Raw genomic sequence first — 21702 nt, 5'->3', positions numbered from 1 at the left:
CCAACTCAAGACCATTGCCAATCTCATATCCTGCCAATCATCAAAATCATCTTCCATACCAAAACAAAAAACACAGTACTCACGCCACCTTAGAACCTCTGTCACTTCTCATTCTTCTCATTCTTCTCCATTTTTAATTTCTCATCAATAATCACAGAAGGAGAGAATCAGTAAAGAGAGAAGGGTGTCCTTCGGTTGTGAAATCTCTAACAAGGGCGTTGGTGACAGTGCCAGTGGTGGAGCAGGGCGCAGTGGCAATTATGCAAGGAACAAACCCTCACACGATTCTCGGAGGAAGAAAATGGTGTTGGCAGCGGCCTCGATGAACGATGACGGCAACTCCGACCGGCTGGAGGCAAGCAGCGGCGAGACCCAACGTCCCAGTATTGGTTGTCCACGCGCGAGGAAGAAGAGAGGTGACAAGGGTTTCAGATGTTATGAAGAAGATGAAATCAAGGCTCCAATCCTGAAAACCAAATTTTAGGGTTTCACAAATTACCCAGATCCCTTTTTACTGTAAACATTTTCCTATCTTAAAATGTTACCCAAAAAATAATTAGGTGCAAACTTTTTTTTTAACTCAACTGAAACGTTACACAAACAAATAACAATGTGCAAAAAAATTTTAACTCAACTTAAAACAGATCATGACGTGGCCTTCCGTTTAACAACTGTCAATTGAAACTAACAGAGTTTAAAATTGAGGACTAATTCCATTCAATTCAAAACGTCAGAGACTAAAATAATGCAAACGTTAAGTGGGGGACTAAAACAAAAAATTAGCAATAGTTGATTGTTCTGAAAATATATTAAATAAAAATTATTAACAGTTGATATAAAAATATTATTTTTTCAAATTGGTATTTAAATGTTGAAAAATAGATTTAAAAATTTGATGTAAAATATACACATCTATATATTTTAAAAGTAAGAGGCAACATTGTACACTTCCTATTAATTGAAATATTTGCATTAGTTGTTCACATTAAAAAAAATCAAGCAATTTTACTTTCTTATATCTTTTGAGAAACATTATACTTTTGCCACCACTTTGTTAATACTTGGGATTTATCTTTTGCAATAAAATTTAGATATACACACCTCTTTTTAACATAACGAGAATATTGCTCTACCTTTGTAACACAAATTGTTAAATTCCAAGAATTATAATGTGTGAAATACAATTGGTTGGAGTTTTAAATAAGATCAACTTTATATATTATAAGTATATTTATTTTACCTAGTTTGTTTTGTAATATTGAGTTGAAATTTACTTTTTAAGATTAAATTTGAGTCGTTTAAATTTATCTTAGTAAAATTTGTTTAACCTATCTACCATTTTATTGGTGTTTTACCACTATGGTGCAATTTAAATCAGAAATTACGAAATTAGTGCATTTTTTTAAAACATTTCCACTAAAGGTAAGTCGTGCAAAGTTGGAGCGATTTCATGATGAAGAAGTTATGTCAATTAAGGGTGGACATGGATCGAATCTTTAGATATTTGATCCAGATTTACTATGAATCCATATATGTGGACCAGATTTTGAATCAAGATCCACTTTTTTGTGAAATAACAATTTGGATATTTTAAAATCCAAATCCAAATATTATGGTCAAATTAGATATCCAGATTCAAATATTTGGATCAATTGAAAAATCTAGATCCATTCTAAATCTACTTTTAATGAAACTTAATTTTTTATAAATTTAATTTTAAATTTATATTTATATTTTAAAAATAAAATAATTATTTCATCCAATACATAAATATTTTTAAAAAATTAAAATAATAAAATATAATAATATTATAAATTTAATAGTATTAAAGATTAAGATAATATATAATTTAAATTCTTAACAAAAAAAATGACAGTTCATCTAAAACAAATAAAGCAAACCTGATGGATCACGTGTAAATATATTGTAATACATAAACATTCTTTAGTTTTTGCCCTTTAACTAAATATCATGTTGAAGTAGTATGTAAGGACTTAACATAACTCATTAGCAATAATTTGGGAATCAAATCAAAAAACTTAAGAAAGAATAAAAAAATCATAAACAGGAAATTGCTATAAAATCATTCTTTAGGTCAAGAGGGTTCTTTGGTTTATTAGAGTGAGCAATATTTAGAAAATAGAGCTTCTTTGAGACCACAAATGTTGTAGAAAATATCTTCTTCATCCTTCCACGAGTATTATCCACCTTGTATTCAAATTCATAAATTTGCAACCCTCCCTCTCATGGTCTTTCTGCTACTATAATCAATTCAGCCTCTTTTATATTTTCCTGAATGTCAAGGCAATAACAACAAAAGTTAATACATCACTCAATCATTTTATCTCCACCCACCAATTATAATAAAACTAACACATTTTTTGTGACTTATAAATGTTGTTCCCATCAAAGTGTCATGTCAGAATACAACTTAAGGTTTTAAGAAAATCACTAAACAATAGAATACAAAGAAAGAAAAGTTATTCACATGAAAAGAGAAGTCCATTCATTACTTACTGATTGCAAGAGGCATGGAGCGTGAAGAGATGATTGACCCCATTCCAAATTCCTACCACTTCTAACATGTAGATATTACTAGTAACATAAGAGTTATCTGAGATGCGCAAAGTAGCTTCATAAAAAATGCTTAAGAAAGGTAGAATAGACTCAACATACTCCCAATCTTCATAAGAAGGCAATCCAATCCCCTTTCCTAACTCATTAGCATATTTTGCATCATAAAACTCAAGCTCAACAAATGTCATTTTATGCTTGAAAGCAACATCTAACATCAAATATGTTGAAGTCCACCTTGTTTCAACATCCAAGCAAATATGACCTTTATATTCAATCTTTTGTCTTTCAACACACTCTTTGAATTTCATAAATCTAGAAGGAGATGATCTAATATATTCCACTACAACACGAATTCTTAAAACAGAGTTATCAATCTCTTTTAGACCACTACTCACAATTAAGTTCAAAATATGTGCACAACAACGCATATGAGTATAGTCACCTTTCAAAACTGAGTTATTCTAAGACAATAGTATTTTTTTTTCAAGTGTTGAACTCCCGTGTCATTTTGTGTAGCATTATCTACTATCAAGGTCAAAACACGGCTTAAACCCCATTCATGCAAGCATGACTCCACAAATTTAGCCATGGCCTCCCCCGTATGACTTATTACTTGACGGAAATTCAAAATCCTTTTATGCAAATTCCAATCATTGTCGATGAAGTGGGCTGTTAAACACATATAACTTTGATTTTGAGGTGAAGTCCATGCATCAGTAGTGAGACAAACTCTTTGACAATGTTAAGAAAGAAAATCCTTCAAATATATCTTTTTTGCATTCCATAATGTCACAATATTTCGTGATATGGTATAACGTGATGGGATCTTAAATCTTGGTTGCAAAGCATTTGAATACCTCCCAAAAGCAACATGGTCTACAAATCGAAAGGGGAGTTCAACTTCCACAAACATTTTTACCAGTTCTTCTTGACAAAGTTCTTTGTCAAATCTACCATAAGAAGGAGAGTTAATATTTCCATCAATTGTTGAAGATGAACTTACTTTTTGTATTTTGTTTACTTCTTTATTGGGGTTATTTAGACATCTCAACACATGATTACGCATTGCAGTTGTTCCTTTCTCATATCGAATAAGGATATCACAATACTTGCATTGAGCCCTCTTATTCGATTTTGGTTATAGTTGAATGAAATGGTTCCCAGCTTTTGATCGATTTTTCCGTCCCTCATGAGAAGGGGGTCCCATATTTACAGAGCCACTGATAATTGATGGAGTAGAAAGTGCATGCTCAATCGATTTTGAGACGAAACAATCATCTTCATGGATTAGTGACATATTTAGAACAATGTTGCAAAATTGACTAACCAAGAACACAACCTAGAAGATGTCATATCATATCAAATCAAATACGGTATTTCTGGTAGCTGAGAGGCTATAACAACCCACCTTTGAATTTGTTCATTTGTTAAAAATTGTACCATAAATGGTTTGCAACAATTATGATATCCATCAATATCTATAATTGTTTCTAAACAAGAATGTATAACTAGAGATATGTGATAAACTTATCTAATAATTTCTCTGAAATAAGTACATGTAATTGTTATTATAATAGTCTGTAATTATGGTTATTGCTGCTCATATGCATGAAAATAGTCTTAATAAAGGACAATTAGTAAGTAATGAAATTAATATATTGTGTTTGTTTACACTAATATCTAGTTTTTTGATTTCAAACAAGCTCAATAATTACACAAGAGTTTATCATTTTATTTTTATCTAAACATAGCAACATGAAATTTGGATATTTTTTAAGAAATGTTTGGTATAAGAGAAAAACACTAAGATTTAGTAACATCAATTTGTCACTTAAAACTTGTGTGTTTCAATCCTCATTTCACAGTGCAAAGAGAGCAACATAGCATTTTAAACACAACATGTCAAAACTTTCAATTCCAAAAATCTGCCATTAGTTGAGATTTGGTCTGAATATACACTTCTTTAAGGAAGTCAGTTTAACTAAAAAGCAAACAATGTTAAGAATGTAACTTTTGTGTCTAATTTAGTGAGCATTAAGTACCTATTTCCAAGGATACCATGAAGTTATATGATGAGTTTTTCTTCCTCAAGAAGACTAGAAAAAAAGGAGAGTTAGAAGGCAAGTTATGTGACCAATTATTCTTTATTTACAATATTCTAAGCAAATTCAAAACAAATTTGCATGTAAAGAAAAGCCTTCAAATGCACGAGTGAATTGGCACTTGCCTACATCAGTGTAACAAACCTTGTAAAAATGAAGACCAAGTTTTAAGTTAAGAACACAAAAAGAACAAAAGAAAATCATCAAAGAAGTATTAGGAAAGAAAATGGCCAGTAATATACATTTTACATCTAATTAAACTTGACTTGAATACATGCATACTTCAGTCATATTCAATTCTTAAAAGCATTTCTATTTAAGAGGAAAGTAAAAAAAAAAAAGCATTGTAAACAATATGACATGATAAAAGGGAAAAAAATAAAGAAAACCAATAGATATTAATGTATACTTTTATATTAATTTTCATACTTTTATATTACAAATATGCACCACTCTTACTTTATGATTACAAGGGACATTGAATTATACTATATATGTATGTATAATAATGATTTTACAGGACACCGAAAGTGGCATTCTTGAATCATTTGTAAAGTTTCGATGTACATATGCGTATATGAAGCACATTAATACTCTAGCACACCAATTCATGATCTCTTAAATACAGATTAGTTAACTTCTAACAAAGTTAATGCTGACACAACCTGTATTTTTGTTTCACAATGATTCTTTTAGCAAATTGGGCCATGATTAGTTTTTTAGCCAAGTTTTTAAAAACAAATGTGAAACTTACCAATGGATGGAACTATACTCTCATCTTTATTTCAAAGTTCAGTTCTGCTGGATTACACTAATTTCTCCCTCTGTGTGTGAGTGCCTCACAGCTTGAGCCGTGAAAGTGCAGAAAGAAAGGAAGAGAAAAAAAGTGATAGAAGAATTTGTACAAGAAAGTAAAACATACGAAACATATAAAAAATTTATCAAACAATTCAACTTCATTGGAAAACTACACATTCACCAGAAGAAAATTCACATCCAAAAAATAAAGGAGAGAAGAAAAAAGAAAACAGACATGGGGCTAGCAACGTTGCCGTCAGTGTTGGTGTCGATCTCGGTCAAAACGCAACATTGTCATTCGTTCTCTAAAACAAAATCAAACAAATGAATGAATCAAACTTAAAACTAGATAAAATGAACAGAGGAGAAACGAGAAACATTGTCGGAATAGAGAAGAGAGAAGAGATTCAGATACCTTGGATCAATCAACCGCAACAAAAGAAGAGAGAAGAAATTTAGGGTTCCGAGAATTGAAATCTTGGAATAGAGAATACAATTCAGATAAGTTTGGATAAAAGTCTGATCCAATGTTAAAATTTAGATTTCCCATATTTTAAAATCTATAAAAATAAAATAAAAATTTGATCTACAAAATATATAAAAATGGATATAAAGTAGAAAACAAAATTTATAAAGTAGTTTTATAGTGGACTAATTCAGTTTAAAATTGGACCAGATTGGGTAAACCAATTTTTTTGCCTACCCTTAGTGTCAATCAAACATAATTTCACTTAAATTGAGTTGGAGTCGTGAGATAGTGGTACGAATTTGGTATGTAAGCAAAGGTGTGCCATCATGGTTTTGTTTATAACACAAAAGTCGTAGTAGAATGACATGAATTTCGTTGCTCTGAAAACCAAACAAACTTTCTTCTTTGCTCTTATTACTACCTCGTGTTACGGTTATTCGAAGATCCAAATGTGCTTATTCGAGATTCGCCACATAATTTCATCCATTTCACCCTCTCTAAAACAACAATTAGAAGGAGAAGAACAATAAGAACCCTTCCCCACCACCGAAGGGGTTGATATCGATTTGAATCTCAAATTCCCTTCCTTCATGGAATCAAAATATTCTAGAAAGGACATCACATTCGCCATGCTTCAAAATACCATCAAAGAAAAGCAAGAAGGTTTGACTCGAAGAAAGAGAGAGGACTTGGTACCGAGTCAACAACTCAGATAGCGAGTTAGGAGAAACAAAAAGAAAGGTGGGTGGTTACGCCTTGGAGGAGAAAGAACTAATGGTCCGGTCTAAGCAAGGGAGGAACCAAGCGTTCCCATTTCGGGAACCCATTTGCAGCTACAATATGGAAGTGATTTTGGATAAGAATTAGGAGACAAAAAAAAGCATAAATTCTGAGTGGGATAATGCACATTTGGGTCTTCAAATAGTCGTGACACTAAGAAGCTATGGGATTAAAGGAGAAAGCTTTCTTTGTTCTCAACGCAAATGAAGTTGTGCTATTATATTATGACTTATACATTATAAACAAAATCATGAAAGTCGAACCATGTTGACATGACTTTACTTTGGAAAGTCATTAACTTCAATCAAAATTGTGCGAAATTCTGACAACTTCAACTTATACATCAAAGTCATATCATTGTGCCACAACTTAAACTCAATTTAAATGAAATTGTATTTGACCAACACGACTTGTTCATCATGAAGTCATTCTAATTTTGCATAACTTGTCTTGAGTGACATTTAAAAAAAAATATTACATCACTTTCATAATTTCTAATTCAAATTGCAACATAGTGATAAAAAAAACATTCCACTTATTATTAAGTCTCTTATAATTTTATAATAATTCTTTAGATTTATTAAAAAATCAAGGTATAATTATCATTTTACCCATATATTTTCTTTCTTTTATTTTTGATAATTTATTATACAAAGTACGCAAAACATGCAAAGTAAACAAAACTTCGTAAGTAAACTACACCATTTCGTTACATTTTTTATGACATCATTTTCATTCATATAAATGTGAGGGCACACAAGTGTATAATGAATGTGTTTAAATTAATTTAAAACAAATATGTTTGATAAATTAGACATAAAACAAAACTCATAACCCTAAAAATTAATTAAAGCATAAGTATCCTCAATATTATTGAAAAAGATATTATACTAAATTTGTCATACTTAAACAAATATATATATATATATATATATATATATATATTTATTTATTTATTTATATTTATATTTGCAAATAATTAAAAAAAATTCAAAATAAGTGGTTATCATCCTTTCGATGTTGCTTTTGTACTTATTTTTTTTATGTATACATGATAGATTATCACGCAAACAACACATAATAGGTTATTCGAAATGTTTTTTTAATATAAAAAATTGATTATTAATTATTAATAAACAATTCATTTTTAATATATCACACATTATTGTTTACATTAATATTAATATATATATATATATATATATATATATATATATATATATATATATATATATATATATATATATAATTACAAATAAAGTTCAAAACAAGTTGTTATTACTCTTTCGATGTTAGTTTGGTACTTTTTCTTACATATGTGTACATAATATATTATCACGCAAACAACATACTATTGATAATGTTTTTTTAATATAAAAAATTAATTATTATAAGACTTGTATTAAGTATTATATGATTTTTTTAAACTTCACTTTACTAACGAAATAAAAAAATATGAATTAAGGTAAATTCATTACGATTCATGTTACATATCTATACATATCGGTGTGTTTAAATTTTTTTTCTAACTTTTCAATACTTGATATTTTAATTTTTATAACTTAAATGGTTAATGAAATAATTTTATCTCTATTACAAAATAAATGTAAAAAATGTTCACACATCATCCTTCACACATCATCCTATATATATGATTTTAATTCATCACTATCAACCAGCATTCATATAATATAACTCATTTAAGAAAAATTACAAATATAAAAAAAATTCACATTTATGAAAAACTATATAAGCAATTAGCCAAAGAAACAAAAAGAAAAAAGAAAAGAAAAGAAAAACTTAAGTAAAAATATGATTATTTTAGTGAAAATTGAACACAGTCAGAAAATTGAACGCAAAAAACTGCATTAAACAAATATAAAATCAAAACACTCAAAAAACAATAACAATAAAGAGTATAAAAAAACATGAATTTCAATGTTACATGTGTGTTTCTTGTCTCTCCTCCATGTATCTTTGAATACCTTTAAATTTTTTGTTCTGAGTTGTATCATCTCCATTCCAATAGGGAAATACAAAATCATGAGTTGTATCATCTCCATTCCAATAGGGAAATACAAAATCATCAATGTGCAATCAAATATAAGTTATCTTTAATTTTGATTTGATTAACATGTGAGAAGATTTAATATATTGACTAATTTCTTTAAATATTTAGGATTTCAAACAAAATTGTTAATGCTGTTGAATATGGTAAATATTAAGTTTAGTGTATAATCTTAATCTATTTCTCTAATCAAAATAATTTGTTAAAAATAAGCTGAAAGAACGAAGAAAACTAACATAATTTAATTTTTTTCCTTCTCCCTTAACCATCATAGGGTAATATATCAAAGTCCTAGAATGATAAATTGAACCAAACCATTGTTAGGGGTGAAGAGACGTTGGACGGTGAATTAAAAGTTAATTAGGTTGAAACAAAACAGGATTCAAAATAAAAAGACAGGACAAGACGACTGGGACAACTAACCATTTCAAAACGCTAAGAGAAAGAGAAATAAAGAGCGTGTGCTTTTTGAAATTTCTGAATCGAAGTTCAATATAGTAAAGACGAAACCCCCACTTGTTGAGTCCTAGAGAGAGAAACTCGGAGATCTGATTCACACCTTGCTCCAGATCCTGATTCCCAAGCTCTGATTTAGGGTTCGATTCCGATCGATCCCTATACGGCGAGAGCGTGTTCCTTCGATTCCTCCGCTAAGATTCTTCGTTTTTGATTTGCTGATCGACCGATTCATCGATGGCGGCGATCGAGGACTTGTCGGAGCTCGCCGATTCGATGCGCCAGGCAGCGGCGCTTCTCGCCGACGAAGACGTCGATGAATCCAACTCCTCCTCCAATTCCCGAAGACCGTCCACTTTTCTTAACGTTGTTGCACTCGGCAATGTTGTAAGTCTCCGTTTCTCCACGTTCCTCTTCTCGTACGTAGTCGCTTTCTTCACTACTCAGTGATTCCGATTTTGTAGGGTGCTGGTAAATCCGCTGCTCTCAACAGTTTGATTGGACATCCCGTTCTGGTAACTTCAACTCTGAACTCATTCTTAAACCCTACTCTGTTACGCAGGCAAAACTTTGAAACTGAATGTTGAATTTTGTATTATTCTGCAGCCTACTGGTGAAAACGGAGCTACTCGGGCTCCTATTTGCATTGATCTGCAGCGAGACACTTCGTTGAGCAGCAAATCCATTATATTGCAGATTGACAACAAGTCTCAGCAAGTCTCCGCAAGTCAGTTCTTATTCTCCTTTTCAAACTGCAAGCGCCGAAGTGCCTGATCTGTACAATTTGCTTCTTCTTTTTTACTGACGAACATATATGCGTGCTTCGTTGCGTTGCCGCAGGTGCTTTGAGGCACTCGTTGCAGGATAGACTCAGTAAGGGTTCCTCCGGCAAGAGTCGAGATCAAATTTATTTGAAGCTGCGCACGAGTACAGGTTTGTTGTTGATTGATGATTTTTACTCACCTTACTATCGTCAGGTGGTGCGATTATTTAGAATTATACAGCTTTGAGAAGGTGAATTGCCTGACATCATAACCTGTTGGTCTTATGTTTGTTTGCTGAAAATAGTTCTTGGGTTATAGTAGCCATGCAAAAACTTGAGTTTCGTGTTGCTGCATGCAATTAATGTTATGATATCAGATGACCACAGGCTCCAGTTATATGCGCTGTACTTTGTTTTTTTTGTTCTTTCAAACAAAACGTCCTAAAATACTAACATTCTTTCTACCATTTTATCTTCCCAGCACCACCTCTTAAATTGGTCGATTTACCTGGGCTGGATCAACGCATCATGGATGAGTCACTGGTAACTGGTGTCCTACATCTTGCTTTTTGTTATCATTGCACAGCTTTGAGATTCTAATGCTATTTATTGGGATCGTTTCATAGGTTAGTGAATATGCCGAGCATAATGATGCCATTTTGCTAGTTATCGTACCTGCAGCTCAAGCACCCGAAATTGCTTCATCTCGAGCCCTTAGATACGCAAAGGAATATGATGGAGAAGGTAGACTGTTTGCACGGTTCTTTTTAGGATTATTGTTATGTAAAACTTGTTGAATTTATGAGGATTTGCTTGATTCTATTCTCTATTTGGTAGTTTTGTCATTGTCAACTGACTAAATAGGGGAAAACATATATTCACAGGTACCAGAACCATCGGAGTTATTAGTAAAATAGATCAAGCTGCTTCAGACCAAAAGGCACTTGCTGCTGTACAAGCTCTCTTATTGAATCAGGGTCCTCCAAAAACAGCAGATATCCCTTGGGTTGCATTGATTGGTCAATCAGTTTCAATAGCTACGGCACAATCTGGATCTGCTGGCTCCGAGAATTCTTTAGAAACTGCATGGAGAGCAGAGAGCGAAACCCTCAAGTCCATATTGACTGGAGCTCCTCAAAGTAAGCTTGGAAGGATAGCTTTAGTGGATGCCCTGGGGCAGCAAATTCAGAATCGTATGAAGCTTCGGCTTCCCAACCTTCTTTCTGGGTAAGTTATATGTAGTGCAGTGTGATATTTTCTCGTTTAATTATAAGTGTTGTTGTTTTGAGTTGGTTCTTGTTTATAGTAGTGAAAAACTTAGTGGTGGACAATAGATCCGCGCTTCCTGTTTCTTTCGTGTAAAGTCTTTTGTGTTTTTAATTTTCATGATTTTGTCTACTATATGCGTAGCTTGTCTCTGCTAATCTTAACTTTACTGATGCTGTTAAGGTTACAAGGGAAGTCTCAGATAGTTCAGGATGAATTGGCTAGGCTTGGTGAGTCAATGGTTACCACTTCAGAGGGTACACGTGCTATAGCCTTGGAACTTTGCCGTGAATTTGAGGATAAGTTCCTACAGCACATCACCAGTGGCGAGGTTTACTGTCTTGGCTCTTATATTTAATTGAATTTTATTTATTTTGATGTTAGTTACTATTGGGATGTTATTCTTTAGCCTCAAATAATCTGTAGCTTGATAAACCATATTTTACGAGCTCAATTTAATTTTAGAATCTTTTAGCTTAAGAGGTTTTAGATCTGAGAAAGAGCATACCTTATTAACTTGCATTCAATTTTCTTAATTATTGTTATGGTGCTTTAGATAAAAATGTAGTTGGCTAGGTACTTATTTTACATGCGATATTTGGTATTGCTACAATGTTATTTTTATGTAGTATGAATTGTTATTGCATTTTTTAACGAGAGTTGTATTAGAAATAGAAAATAAAACTGGGCAAACAAGATGGAGGATAACGAATCCTCAGACTAATTAAATAAAACCAATAAAATGACAGACAGAAGTGCTGTGAACCATGTGCTGCATATGAAAGAGAAGCCATATACCCAATGCACAGTTCTTTACAAATTAGATATGAAGGTGTACCCTTGAAGATGCAAACTTTCCTTTCCTTTCCACCCATACAAACAACCAAAAATCCCATTTACCCATATTGGTACCAAGTATTTTTTTCCTTTCCAATCACTTGTAAAGGGATCATGAAGAAGCTGGTCCAACATACTAGCTTAGGGCATACCCAATTCTGAATTGTCTTGACATATACTACAAAATCATATTTTGAATGCAGATATCTACTAAATGATGGAGAAATAAATGAAGAAAGGGTCATTATGATTAATTGATCAGTGAATTATATATTTTTATTTGAAATTTCAGCATTTTGGACTAATTTATTATCCACATTGTGTTAATGAGTAATTAATTTTATATTTGTTCTTGGGCATTGTTTTATATACGATTAAATTATCTGGCAGGGATCTGGTTGGAAAATTGTTTCTTGTTTTGAGGGAAGATTTCCTGATAGAATGAAGCAATTACCTTTAGATAGGCATTTTGATATCAACAATGTGAAGAGGGTAAGCTTTGGACAAATGTTTTGTTGATATCTTTCTTCTGCAGTGCTTTTTCGTTGTTGTCCCCTTGTTTTTGTGGGGAGGGGATGTTACTACTGTTGCTTAGCCCTTTTGTCCGTTATCAGATTGTGCTAGAAGCAGATGGTTATCAGCCTTATCTTATTTCCCCTGAAAAAGGATTGAGATCTCTGATCAAAGGAGTTCTAGAGCTTGCGAAAGAACCATCACGTCTTTGTGTTGATGAGGTAATGCTTTAATGTGTAGAATGAACTTGAAATATATTTAACCTTCTTTACTCTGCTGAGTTTCTAAAAGATAGTTGGTTGTTCCTTATAACTTGAAGTGTTTTTCTTTGTACGGTCATTGGGTTTGTCATTTAGGTTTGAAGTTTTCATTTAGTATCTATATTCTTTGCCCTTTCCCTTCCATTTGGATGTATTCATTCTATCTATTGTGAAAATATGTTACTTGTAGTGGAACTATAAATCTTTTGTAATTTAAAAAGGGTTCCTTTAATAGCTTTTGAGATTCCTCTCAAAGTACATTGTATTGTGGATCCAATTGCAAGGTACGGGGCTTAAGTCCCACACACCGGAAGCATGAGATTTTGGTGTGGAGTTTCCAAGATTCTTATTACCACATGTTGAATGAGCACTGCATCATTTTTATGTAAATCACATGGTTGTAATTCAACTGAACCGATATACCACTATTATGGAGGAGGGCAGAATAGGAGTTTGAAGGAATGTTCGTGTTGTCATATATAGAACACATCAGAATGTCTGGAAAGAAATTATGGGAGGTTAAATGCTCTAGCGAAGAAATGGGACTAAAGGAATCTTAGAGGCTAGAATAGTTTAGTGCATGATAGGGCATGAATAGGAGAGAATGGGTTTGGAGTAAGTGGTGATGCTAGTCTCCATTTTCTGTATCAGAGGAAATGAGTTGCTATAAGAAATCCTACATTACTTGCAGTTAATGGTAGCACTGCATTTTTTCTAGTGTTCCTTCTTTTTATACTTTTTAGTCATCGTGATTCTCCTTTACCATATGCTCCAGGTACATCGTGTCCTGATAGATATTGTTTCATCTGCTGCCAATGCTACACCTGGTTTAGGAAGATACCCACCTTTCAAGAGAGAGGTATGGTACTTTATTGCTCCTTTTCATTTTCTACTTGATGTCTTCATTGATTTATTATGATAAATTTGAGTCTTTTTCCTTGTTGTCAACCATTCCTTTATACATTTTTTGTTCTTTAAGGTATCCCTTGGTGGGAGTGCACATTCCCGTTCTTTATATAACATTGTTTAAAAATGTTTCAAGGTTGTGGCAATTGCAACTTCTGCTCTGGAAGGGTTTAAGAATGAATCGAAGAAAATGGTGGTTGCACTAGTTGATATGGAACGTGCTTTTGTTCCACCACAACACTTCATTCGCTTGGTACAAAGGAGGTAATTTGGACTTTTCTTGGAACATGCCTTTTCTCATTTGATAGTTCTGTTGAATAGTGTTGCATAGTTAACCGTGAAATTCTTTTTATTTTTTGCTTATTTTCAATACTATAGTCTATATGTCTAAATGTCTCCCAAATTTAAATTTGTGAGGTCATTACTGATCTATTTATTCTATGCTATTCACATTAGGATGGAAAGGCAACGTAGAGAGGAGGAGCTTAAGGGGGGCCGATCCTCTAAAAAAGGACAAGATGCTGAGCAATCTATACTTAACCGGGTAGGTGGTCTTATACCGTAACAAAGGAGTTGCATATTGTTAGATGTAACGGGCTTAGTTCCATCTCTTTGTATTGTTCTATTTTTAAATGCTGAATCTGAAATGTTCTATACAAATTAGGGATTCAACCTATGCCTCTTTCTCTTTTATTCAACATGTTTAAATTTTAAAACATATAATATTTCCTTTTATAATTTTAATCTATTTCATTTATATTTTACTCTTCTTTTTGTGATTTGTTGAATTTAAACTGCTTATTTTTAACTTGTAGGCCAGTAGTCCCCAAACTGGTGGTAGCATGAAGTCAATGAAGGAGGAGAAAAAGAGAAGGAAAAAGACAAATCTGGTCAGTCAGAGAAAGAAGGGCAAGAAGGCTCAGGTTTAAAGACTGCGGGTCCTGAAGGAGAAATAACAGCAGGTGTGTCCTATTCTATATGCTACTACAGTTTGCTGACAGAAATGTCTTGTAATCTCAAATTCCTGGTTGGCTCTTTCTTAGGTTGTTTTTTTTTTTTTTTGTATAGGTACTTTTTCTGAATTTTTCCAGCATGCTCCTGGATATATCAGGATAAAATTGTATATCATCTTGGAAATTTACTTGATTTGGGATTTATGAAGTACAGTATATTTTATTTTTTTACAATAGTGTTGTCATTAATATAATATTATAATATGAATAAAATGAAAAAAAAAAAGCAAAAGCCTCTGCAATTATTGGACCATTTGGGGGTGGATGATGCCCCAATTTGGAGGCATGCCGAATCATCCTTCTCACCCAAATAAACCCTAGCCTCTTTCTTTGTTTCATTTCAGCAGCACTTCCTCCTCACCTATACTTATTTTGGGTGAGAATAGTGTTGGGCCTGCATCACAAACTGGGCCATTGTCTAACCAAAAAATGTTTAAAATATTATAACATTATTATATGTATATATTATATAAAGGACAATGTATAACATATAATAATATAAGAATTATGTATGTGTATATAATAAGAAATAATATAACATAATGTTAAGTAAAACATATGTTTAGTATTTTAAAACGTAGACTGCACTTACCTCTTCAACAGGAAACTGTACCTATGACTAATACATGTTCTTGAGATTCGATCTGGCATTCTCCTGTGTAACCCAACTCCTACTATACCTGGGCTATTCTGATACGATCCTGAATGGCAGGCTTTCAAAAATGAACTTAACTCTAAAAACTATGCAATTCTGTTTCTTTGGCTAATTAACCTAGACTGGTGTGGGAGCTAAGCGTAATCTGCCCTAATGATGCATGAATTTGGAAATTTGAATTTGCTAAACTTTATATTTCAAAATCATTAAGAAGCTAAATCTAGTTTTTTTATTGTTTACAGGATTTTTGTTAAAGAAAAGTGCTAAAACTAATGGTTGGAGTCGGCGATGGTTTGTGCTAAATGAGAAGACAGGAAAGGTCAGTAACTATTGGCCAAGTTATTAAATTGTTTACATGGAGGCTTTTATCATTATTTTTATAAATTCTAATTTCATTTTCTTCTAATTGACATGCTAGTCTTTTGACTAATGGCTACTTTTTTTAGATGTTAAAATATAAACATCTAAGACGCGTGGTGCTCTAAAACATCGCACTGATGTAATGTTCTGTTAACATAATGTGGAATCAGTGACCTAAAAGTAATGTTTAACTTATGAGTTGTGGTAATTTCCTAGTAAGAAATTAGATGAGGCAAGCTGATGGGTGTTGAAGTTGAAGCAAAAAAGCAATAGGGGATGGCTGGATATGTAGTGAAATTAACTGTGGTGGTTTTTTTAGTAGCTTTGTAATTATTTAACGAGTAAGTTTCAGACAAGAAAAGGGAACAGGTCTAACAGCCCTGTGCTTCATCAAAATGGGAGCAACTGCAATACCATATTAGCTTGTGTCGAAAGAAACTGCCTGAAAATGTTAAGACAGCCACTGAAATTGAAAGCCAGAGAGTGTTATTGGTTTGCAATGAGGCAGAGTAATTGTAACTGCAGTAGGCAATTGGTGATGGGTCATTCTAATACCATGTTGAAAGTACGGAATTGAGGTAGAAAAGATGGAAAACAATAGAGAGATACTATGTGTAACTATAATATGTGAATAGTACAAAGCAGCAACTGCTGTTTGTTCTGTTAAAGATATCCTACAAATAGTCTGCAGATATTGAAGCTATACATACTAACTATAACAATTAGGAGTTGGAGTACAGTAATCCTTTTATAAGATGGCCTAATAAGAGCAACAACAGAATAGCAAATATTTTAATAAGAAACAGCTGTGACGCTTTAAAAGTTGTCATTGATGTTTGAATTATGATAATTCCTGTAGATTTCAACTATTTATCATATTTTTGAATCTGTGATTCATCTTTGTTTATTTTTTCATTCAGTTATGAAATTATAATTTTCCTCTTTTAATTAATTTACTGTGTAGTATCGACTTTAACCTTTCACTCCACAGCTTGGGTATACAAAAAAACAAGAGGAAAGACATTTTCGTGGTGTTATTACATTGGAGGTAAGGAGTACTTTAATTATTCATATAAAATCATGGTTGATAGATTCTAGAGTACTGTCTGTGCATCATACAAATATGCTGGAATTCTCAACTCTGCAATTCATTATATTTGCTTGAATAGAGGATGCAGGTGCCCGCACATGGCTGGCTTAGTTAAGTGATTGTCAAAAAATTCCCCTTATGATTAGGTTTTTTAGTACTGTGTCTGGAATGCTATAATTTAAGCTTTAAAGGAATTCATTTGAAATATAATGATTTATAAATCCTTGAAAATATGACATATTGCACGCCATATTTATTTCTATTTTATTTTTGTTTTTAAAATTTAAAACGAGATAATTAATTTTCCAGAAAATTTATTTGTCTGTGTCAAGTCTTGAGTTGTAATAAAGCAATTATGACTTCGTTGGTACAGCTGATGTTTAAAAATATGCTCCTTGCCTAAGCAAACATTTTGGAGTTTTATTCCTAAGGTTAAGTTGACAAATGTACCAAATTAACATTCTGGACATATTTGCCTTATAAGGAATATTTACAATTAAGCTGCATACATCGTGCTTTGGACTACCCATTTTCCTTTACTTCTGACTATTGGGGATTTCGTATTTCGTTCTTCTAATTTGTCGTGACCACATGTCAATCAACTTTTAAGCTCTAGGTTTTACTGTGTTGGGTTGTAGTCTGAAGTTTACACCTTTTCAGTTATGACACTGGCTTTGGTTTTGATAATACCATTAAATGAGTGGAACAATGCATATGTTAATTCGTGATAAGCATGCTATTTAAATTGCTATCAGGAATGTAGCATTGAAGAGGCTGGTGATGAAGATGATCCCCCTACCAAAAGCTCAAAAGACAAGAAGTCCAATGGACCGGATTCTGGCAAAGTCAACCTTGTATTCAAAATTACCAGTAGAATTCCTTATAAATCTGTTTTGAAAGGTAAATTCCATTGTTGATATAGCTGTCAATGGAACATGCACACTTTTATTTCTTATAAATTTTGAAACCATTTTAATTACTGTGTTTTTATCTTGCAGCACATAGTACTGTTGTTTTGAAGGCTGAAAGTGCATCTGATAAGGTTGAATGGATTAAGAAGATAAATAATGTTATACAAGCAAAGGGAGGACAGATTAGGATCTCTGACGGTGGATCTACCATGAGGCAAAGCCTCTCTGATGGCTCCTTGGTTAGTTGCTAGCTAAAAGGCATTATTAACATGCATTGCTTTTTTTATGGTGCATTCATTACGCTTGAAAATTAAAGCTAGTTCTTAGAAATTAGAATCTGCCTCATTTATCTACCGTAAGCTTAATAATATTACAATTCTACTGATCTTCAATTAGGGATGGCAGAACGAGCCAACTCACCTCTTTTTTGTTAGTCTCGTTGTAGGCTAGCAAAAAATAGGTCAGGTGGGCTAGCTCACCATGTTCAAGGTGGGTTGAGAGACCTGACCCACCGCATCTGTTTTTCCTTATGTTTTTTTTTTTAATTTAATATATATATATATATATATATATATATATATATATATATATATATTAAAAACGTTATCATGTTAATATTTTGTGCCTTTCACTAGTTAATTAATTGATGTCTTTAATTGAACAAATGTTAATAATTTAAATTATAGCCTATTTGCATATTTTATCATTCAAACATAACACAAAAATTTTAAACCTTTAAATTATTTTTTTATTTTAATTCCAATTATTTGGAAAAGGTTTATAGCCCTAGCTCTGGAATGACGGATTGGTTGATTGAAAATGACAACCCTTCCCCTGCCAAATTAGTGGTGGGCTGGCGGGCCTGGTTGGTTTTGCCTTCCCTATCTTGAATTCTAGCATGAATGCTTGGTTTAGTTCTGTAAAGAAATTTGTGGGAACATTATGGAATTGGTAATCAAAGAAAAATGTTTGAAATATTGATAATAATTAGCATGTCATTGGGTACTCGAATTATTGAGTTATAATTTGCGTTGTTCATGTAGAAATGTAAAATTCATTTACCTTTGAAGTATATAAATATCAGGGATGCTGAAGGCTCTCTCACTCAAGCAAATTGTTGAACTTTTGCCTAATTTGTTAAAGTCTATTTAGGTTCTTGACCATGGCAGTTTAAGCTGAGAATTTGCATACCAACAAAGTAAATTATGCATAAGTTGTTATTCCGGCGATTGTGCTCATTGACAGGCTATTATTATATTTCATATGTTATCTCAGGACACAATGGCTCGACGACCTGCGGATCCCGAGGAAGAACTCCGGTGGATGTCACAAGAAGTTCGCGGATATGTTGAAGCAGTATTAAATAGTTTAGCTGCTAATGTACCAAAAGTAAGATTTAGTTTTTAACGTTTGCTATTTTTATAATTTTTTTCAGCTCTTCCATTTAACGTTTCATGCACTGTCAAGTTTTTCTGGTTACTGTCATTCCAAAAGTGGATATGTTGATTCAGTTTTTCTGGTTACTTGTTTTATAGGCAGTTGTCCTTTGTCAAGTTGAAAAAGCTAAGGAAGACATGCTGAATCAGTTATATAGCTCTGTCAGGTTCAGAAATTTGTTATTGCCTTTTATTTTTACTCTCTTGTATTAGTTTACTTTGCTACATTTGCTACGTGTAAGTCTCATTCTTGAAGATTTTGAAGGAACTGAAGAGATTACAAAATAAACTGTGTACACTTCCTTAAAAGTAGTTTATGCATGAGTTAGTTTGTAGAAACTCTTTCATCTAGTTCTTCTCGATTTGAGTTTGTAACTTGTACATTAGCTAATTTTAGCTTATGGAGGAACTTCTCCAAATAACTCCTTTATCTGTTATCTTAAAAAACAGATGCCGAGTTTAAAGTTGTGGGGGATGCTAACCTATATATGTGTATGTATGTGTTCAGATGTGGTAATTTTGCTTTATGATTTATAGGGAAAATCTTTGGTACTATCTGAACCTGAGACGTGGTTCATTATTGATTCAAGTGGTAATTTATATGTTACATGCTAATTAGTTTGGATGCTGTAGTTTTGAATATGACAATGACGATTATTCATAAATAGCTGTAAACCTGATATATTTTATTGTTGATTTTTTTTTATGTTTCCATGATTAGTGCACAAAGCACTGCTAAGATTGAGGAGCTACTTTTGGAAGATCAAAATGTTAAGCGCAGAAGAGACAGAATCCAGAAACAATCCTCACTTCTTTCAAAATTGACACGCCAACTGAGTATTCATGACAACCGAGCAGCTGCTGCTTCTGGCTGGTCAAATGGTAGTGCAGGTTTGTTAAGCTGCTTTCTTACTCATTTTCATATGGATGGGTGAGCGTTATTTTTTTTCATAGCTGTTACCGTTACCAATTGCTTGTTATTGTGTAAAGTGCTTTGTTTTAAAGGATCCAATTCTTATATCTTACTACCTTGATTGTCCTGGTAATTGACCTCAATTCGTGGAGGCTTATTTTGTTGAAACTCATTCTTATTTTATTTTTTATACTTGATTGATACTGGTAGTTTCTTTCTGTGTTTTTCAAGTGTGTGCTTATTTATTTGTTTTGCAGAGAGTAGCCCAAAAAGCAGCGGACCAGGTGATGACTGGAGATCTGCCTTTGATGCAGCCGCCAATGGTCCTGTTAGTAGAAGTGGTTCTTCAAGATCGGGATCCAATGGTCACAGTCGACATAATAGTGATCCTGCACAAAATGGTGATGTGAACTCTGGTTCAAACTCCGGCAGCCGTCGAACACCAAATCGGTTACCTCCTGCTCCTCCTGGTTCTTCAGGTTACAAATATTGACATGTGGCTGACTGGTGATCATCGCTTGACAGTTAATATTTTGATACATTTTTGGAGGGTGAGGATGCTCCTGCCCCATTTCATACCTTTGAGGATACGGCCATCACCAATTCTTTGTCTCTGCCGGTGGTATATTTAGGTGAGGAAGTGTTTGTGTATATAGAAGACAATAGTTTATCAGTATGTTTTCCGGCATTCGTCTCATTATCCGGAAGTTTGGTATCAAGGTGGACTTGAATACATTTATCATGTTTTGCTATTCAATATTCTTTTTACTTCTATTATAGCTTTTTTAATGTTTCCTTTTTTTTGGTTTAGAATTTGCTCTTTTTGGATGCAACCCATGTATCTTGTTTTGTAATGATTGAAATAATACACCATCGCTGATGGATCTGTGACTAAACATATGGGGAGTATCTTAATTACGGGTTTATTTTATGTGGGTCTGTTAAACTTTTGTCCCTTATATTTGGTTTATTTTTAAAATTTGGTCGTTGCATGATTTTATTTATATAAACTTTTCGTAAAATGGTGTCATTTTCTGATGCCATAACGATAGTGTTAAATTTTTACTTTGGTGCATAATGTGATATGCTTATTTTTAGTATGGATTTATACTTTGTATTTCTTTTTCTAAATTAATGAAGTCCGCATTTAAATTTACTTTTATTTGGATAAAAAGTTTATTTGTGATTGAGGTTGGAAGATGAAGCATGATTGAGATTAGGTCTGTTAACTGAGTTTAAAGCCAGGGTTAGTGGGCGGGGGGTTTCGTGAACTGAGTTTTTAGGATTTAATTAGAACATACACGCATAGAGAGAGAGAGAGTGAGGACAGGACACAGAGCGAGAGAGTACACAGTCTCTTTAATTATGTAGTTTGATTCAAGTTATTTTCATGTGGAGATGGAATTGTATGCAAAGTTATGAATATGTATGCAAATCATGTTTTGGTGTTTTCGATGATTTCATGAGAGATGAACACGCCAGTTTCATCTGAATGAATAGCTGTAAATTGTTAAAACAATAATAGAAAG

The 21702-nt window shown here is 32.8% G+C and overlaps 1 protein-coding gene across 1 annotated transcript; it reads left to right on the top strand.

Moving 5' to 3' along the window:
- Positions 1 to 9185: 9185 nt before the first annotated feature.
- Positions 9186 to 21119, top strand: LOC114168329 (dynamin-2B-like). Its single transcript, XM_028053104.1, is given in 23 exon segments — positions 9186 to 9637; positions 9715 to 9765; positions 9857 to 9977; positions 10091 to 10183; positions 10495 to 10556; positions 10640 to 10757; positions 10898 to 11240; positions 11463 to 11610; positions 12507 to 12608; positions 12731 to 12850; positions 13665 to 13748; positions 13932 to 14059; positions 14252 to 14339; positions 14611 to 14656; positions 14659 to 14757; positions 15706 to 15782; positions 16815 to 16871; positions 17669 to 17813; positions 17912 to 18063; positions 19100 to 19213; positions 19360 to 19427; positions 19982 to 20151; positions 20431 to 21119. Coding segments are annotated over 23 exon segments (2772 nt in total). The 5' UTR covers positions 9186 to 9487; the 3' UTR covers positions 20667 to 21119.
- The last annotated feature ends 583 nt before the right edge of the window (positions 21120 to 21702 follow it).

The sequence above is a fragment of the Vigna unguiculata genome, chromosome 11 (assembly GCF_004118075.2).
Source record: "Vigna unguiculata cultivar IT97K-499-35 chromosome 11, ASM411807v1, whole genome shotgun sequence".
Lineage (NCBI taxonomy): Eukaryota > Viridiplantae > Streptophyta > Magnoliopsida > Fabales > Fabaceae > Vigna > Vigna unguiculata.
Note: the sequence above shows the minus strand (reverse complement) of the source record. Positions and strands in the feature narration are given on the sequence as shown.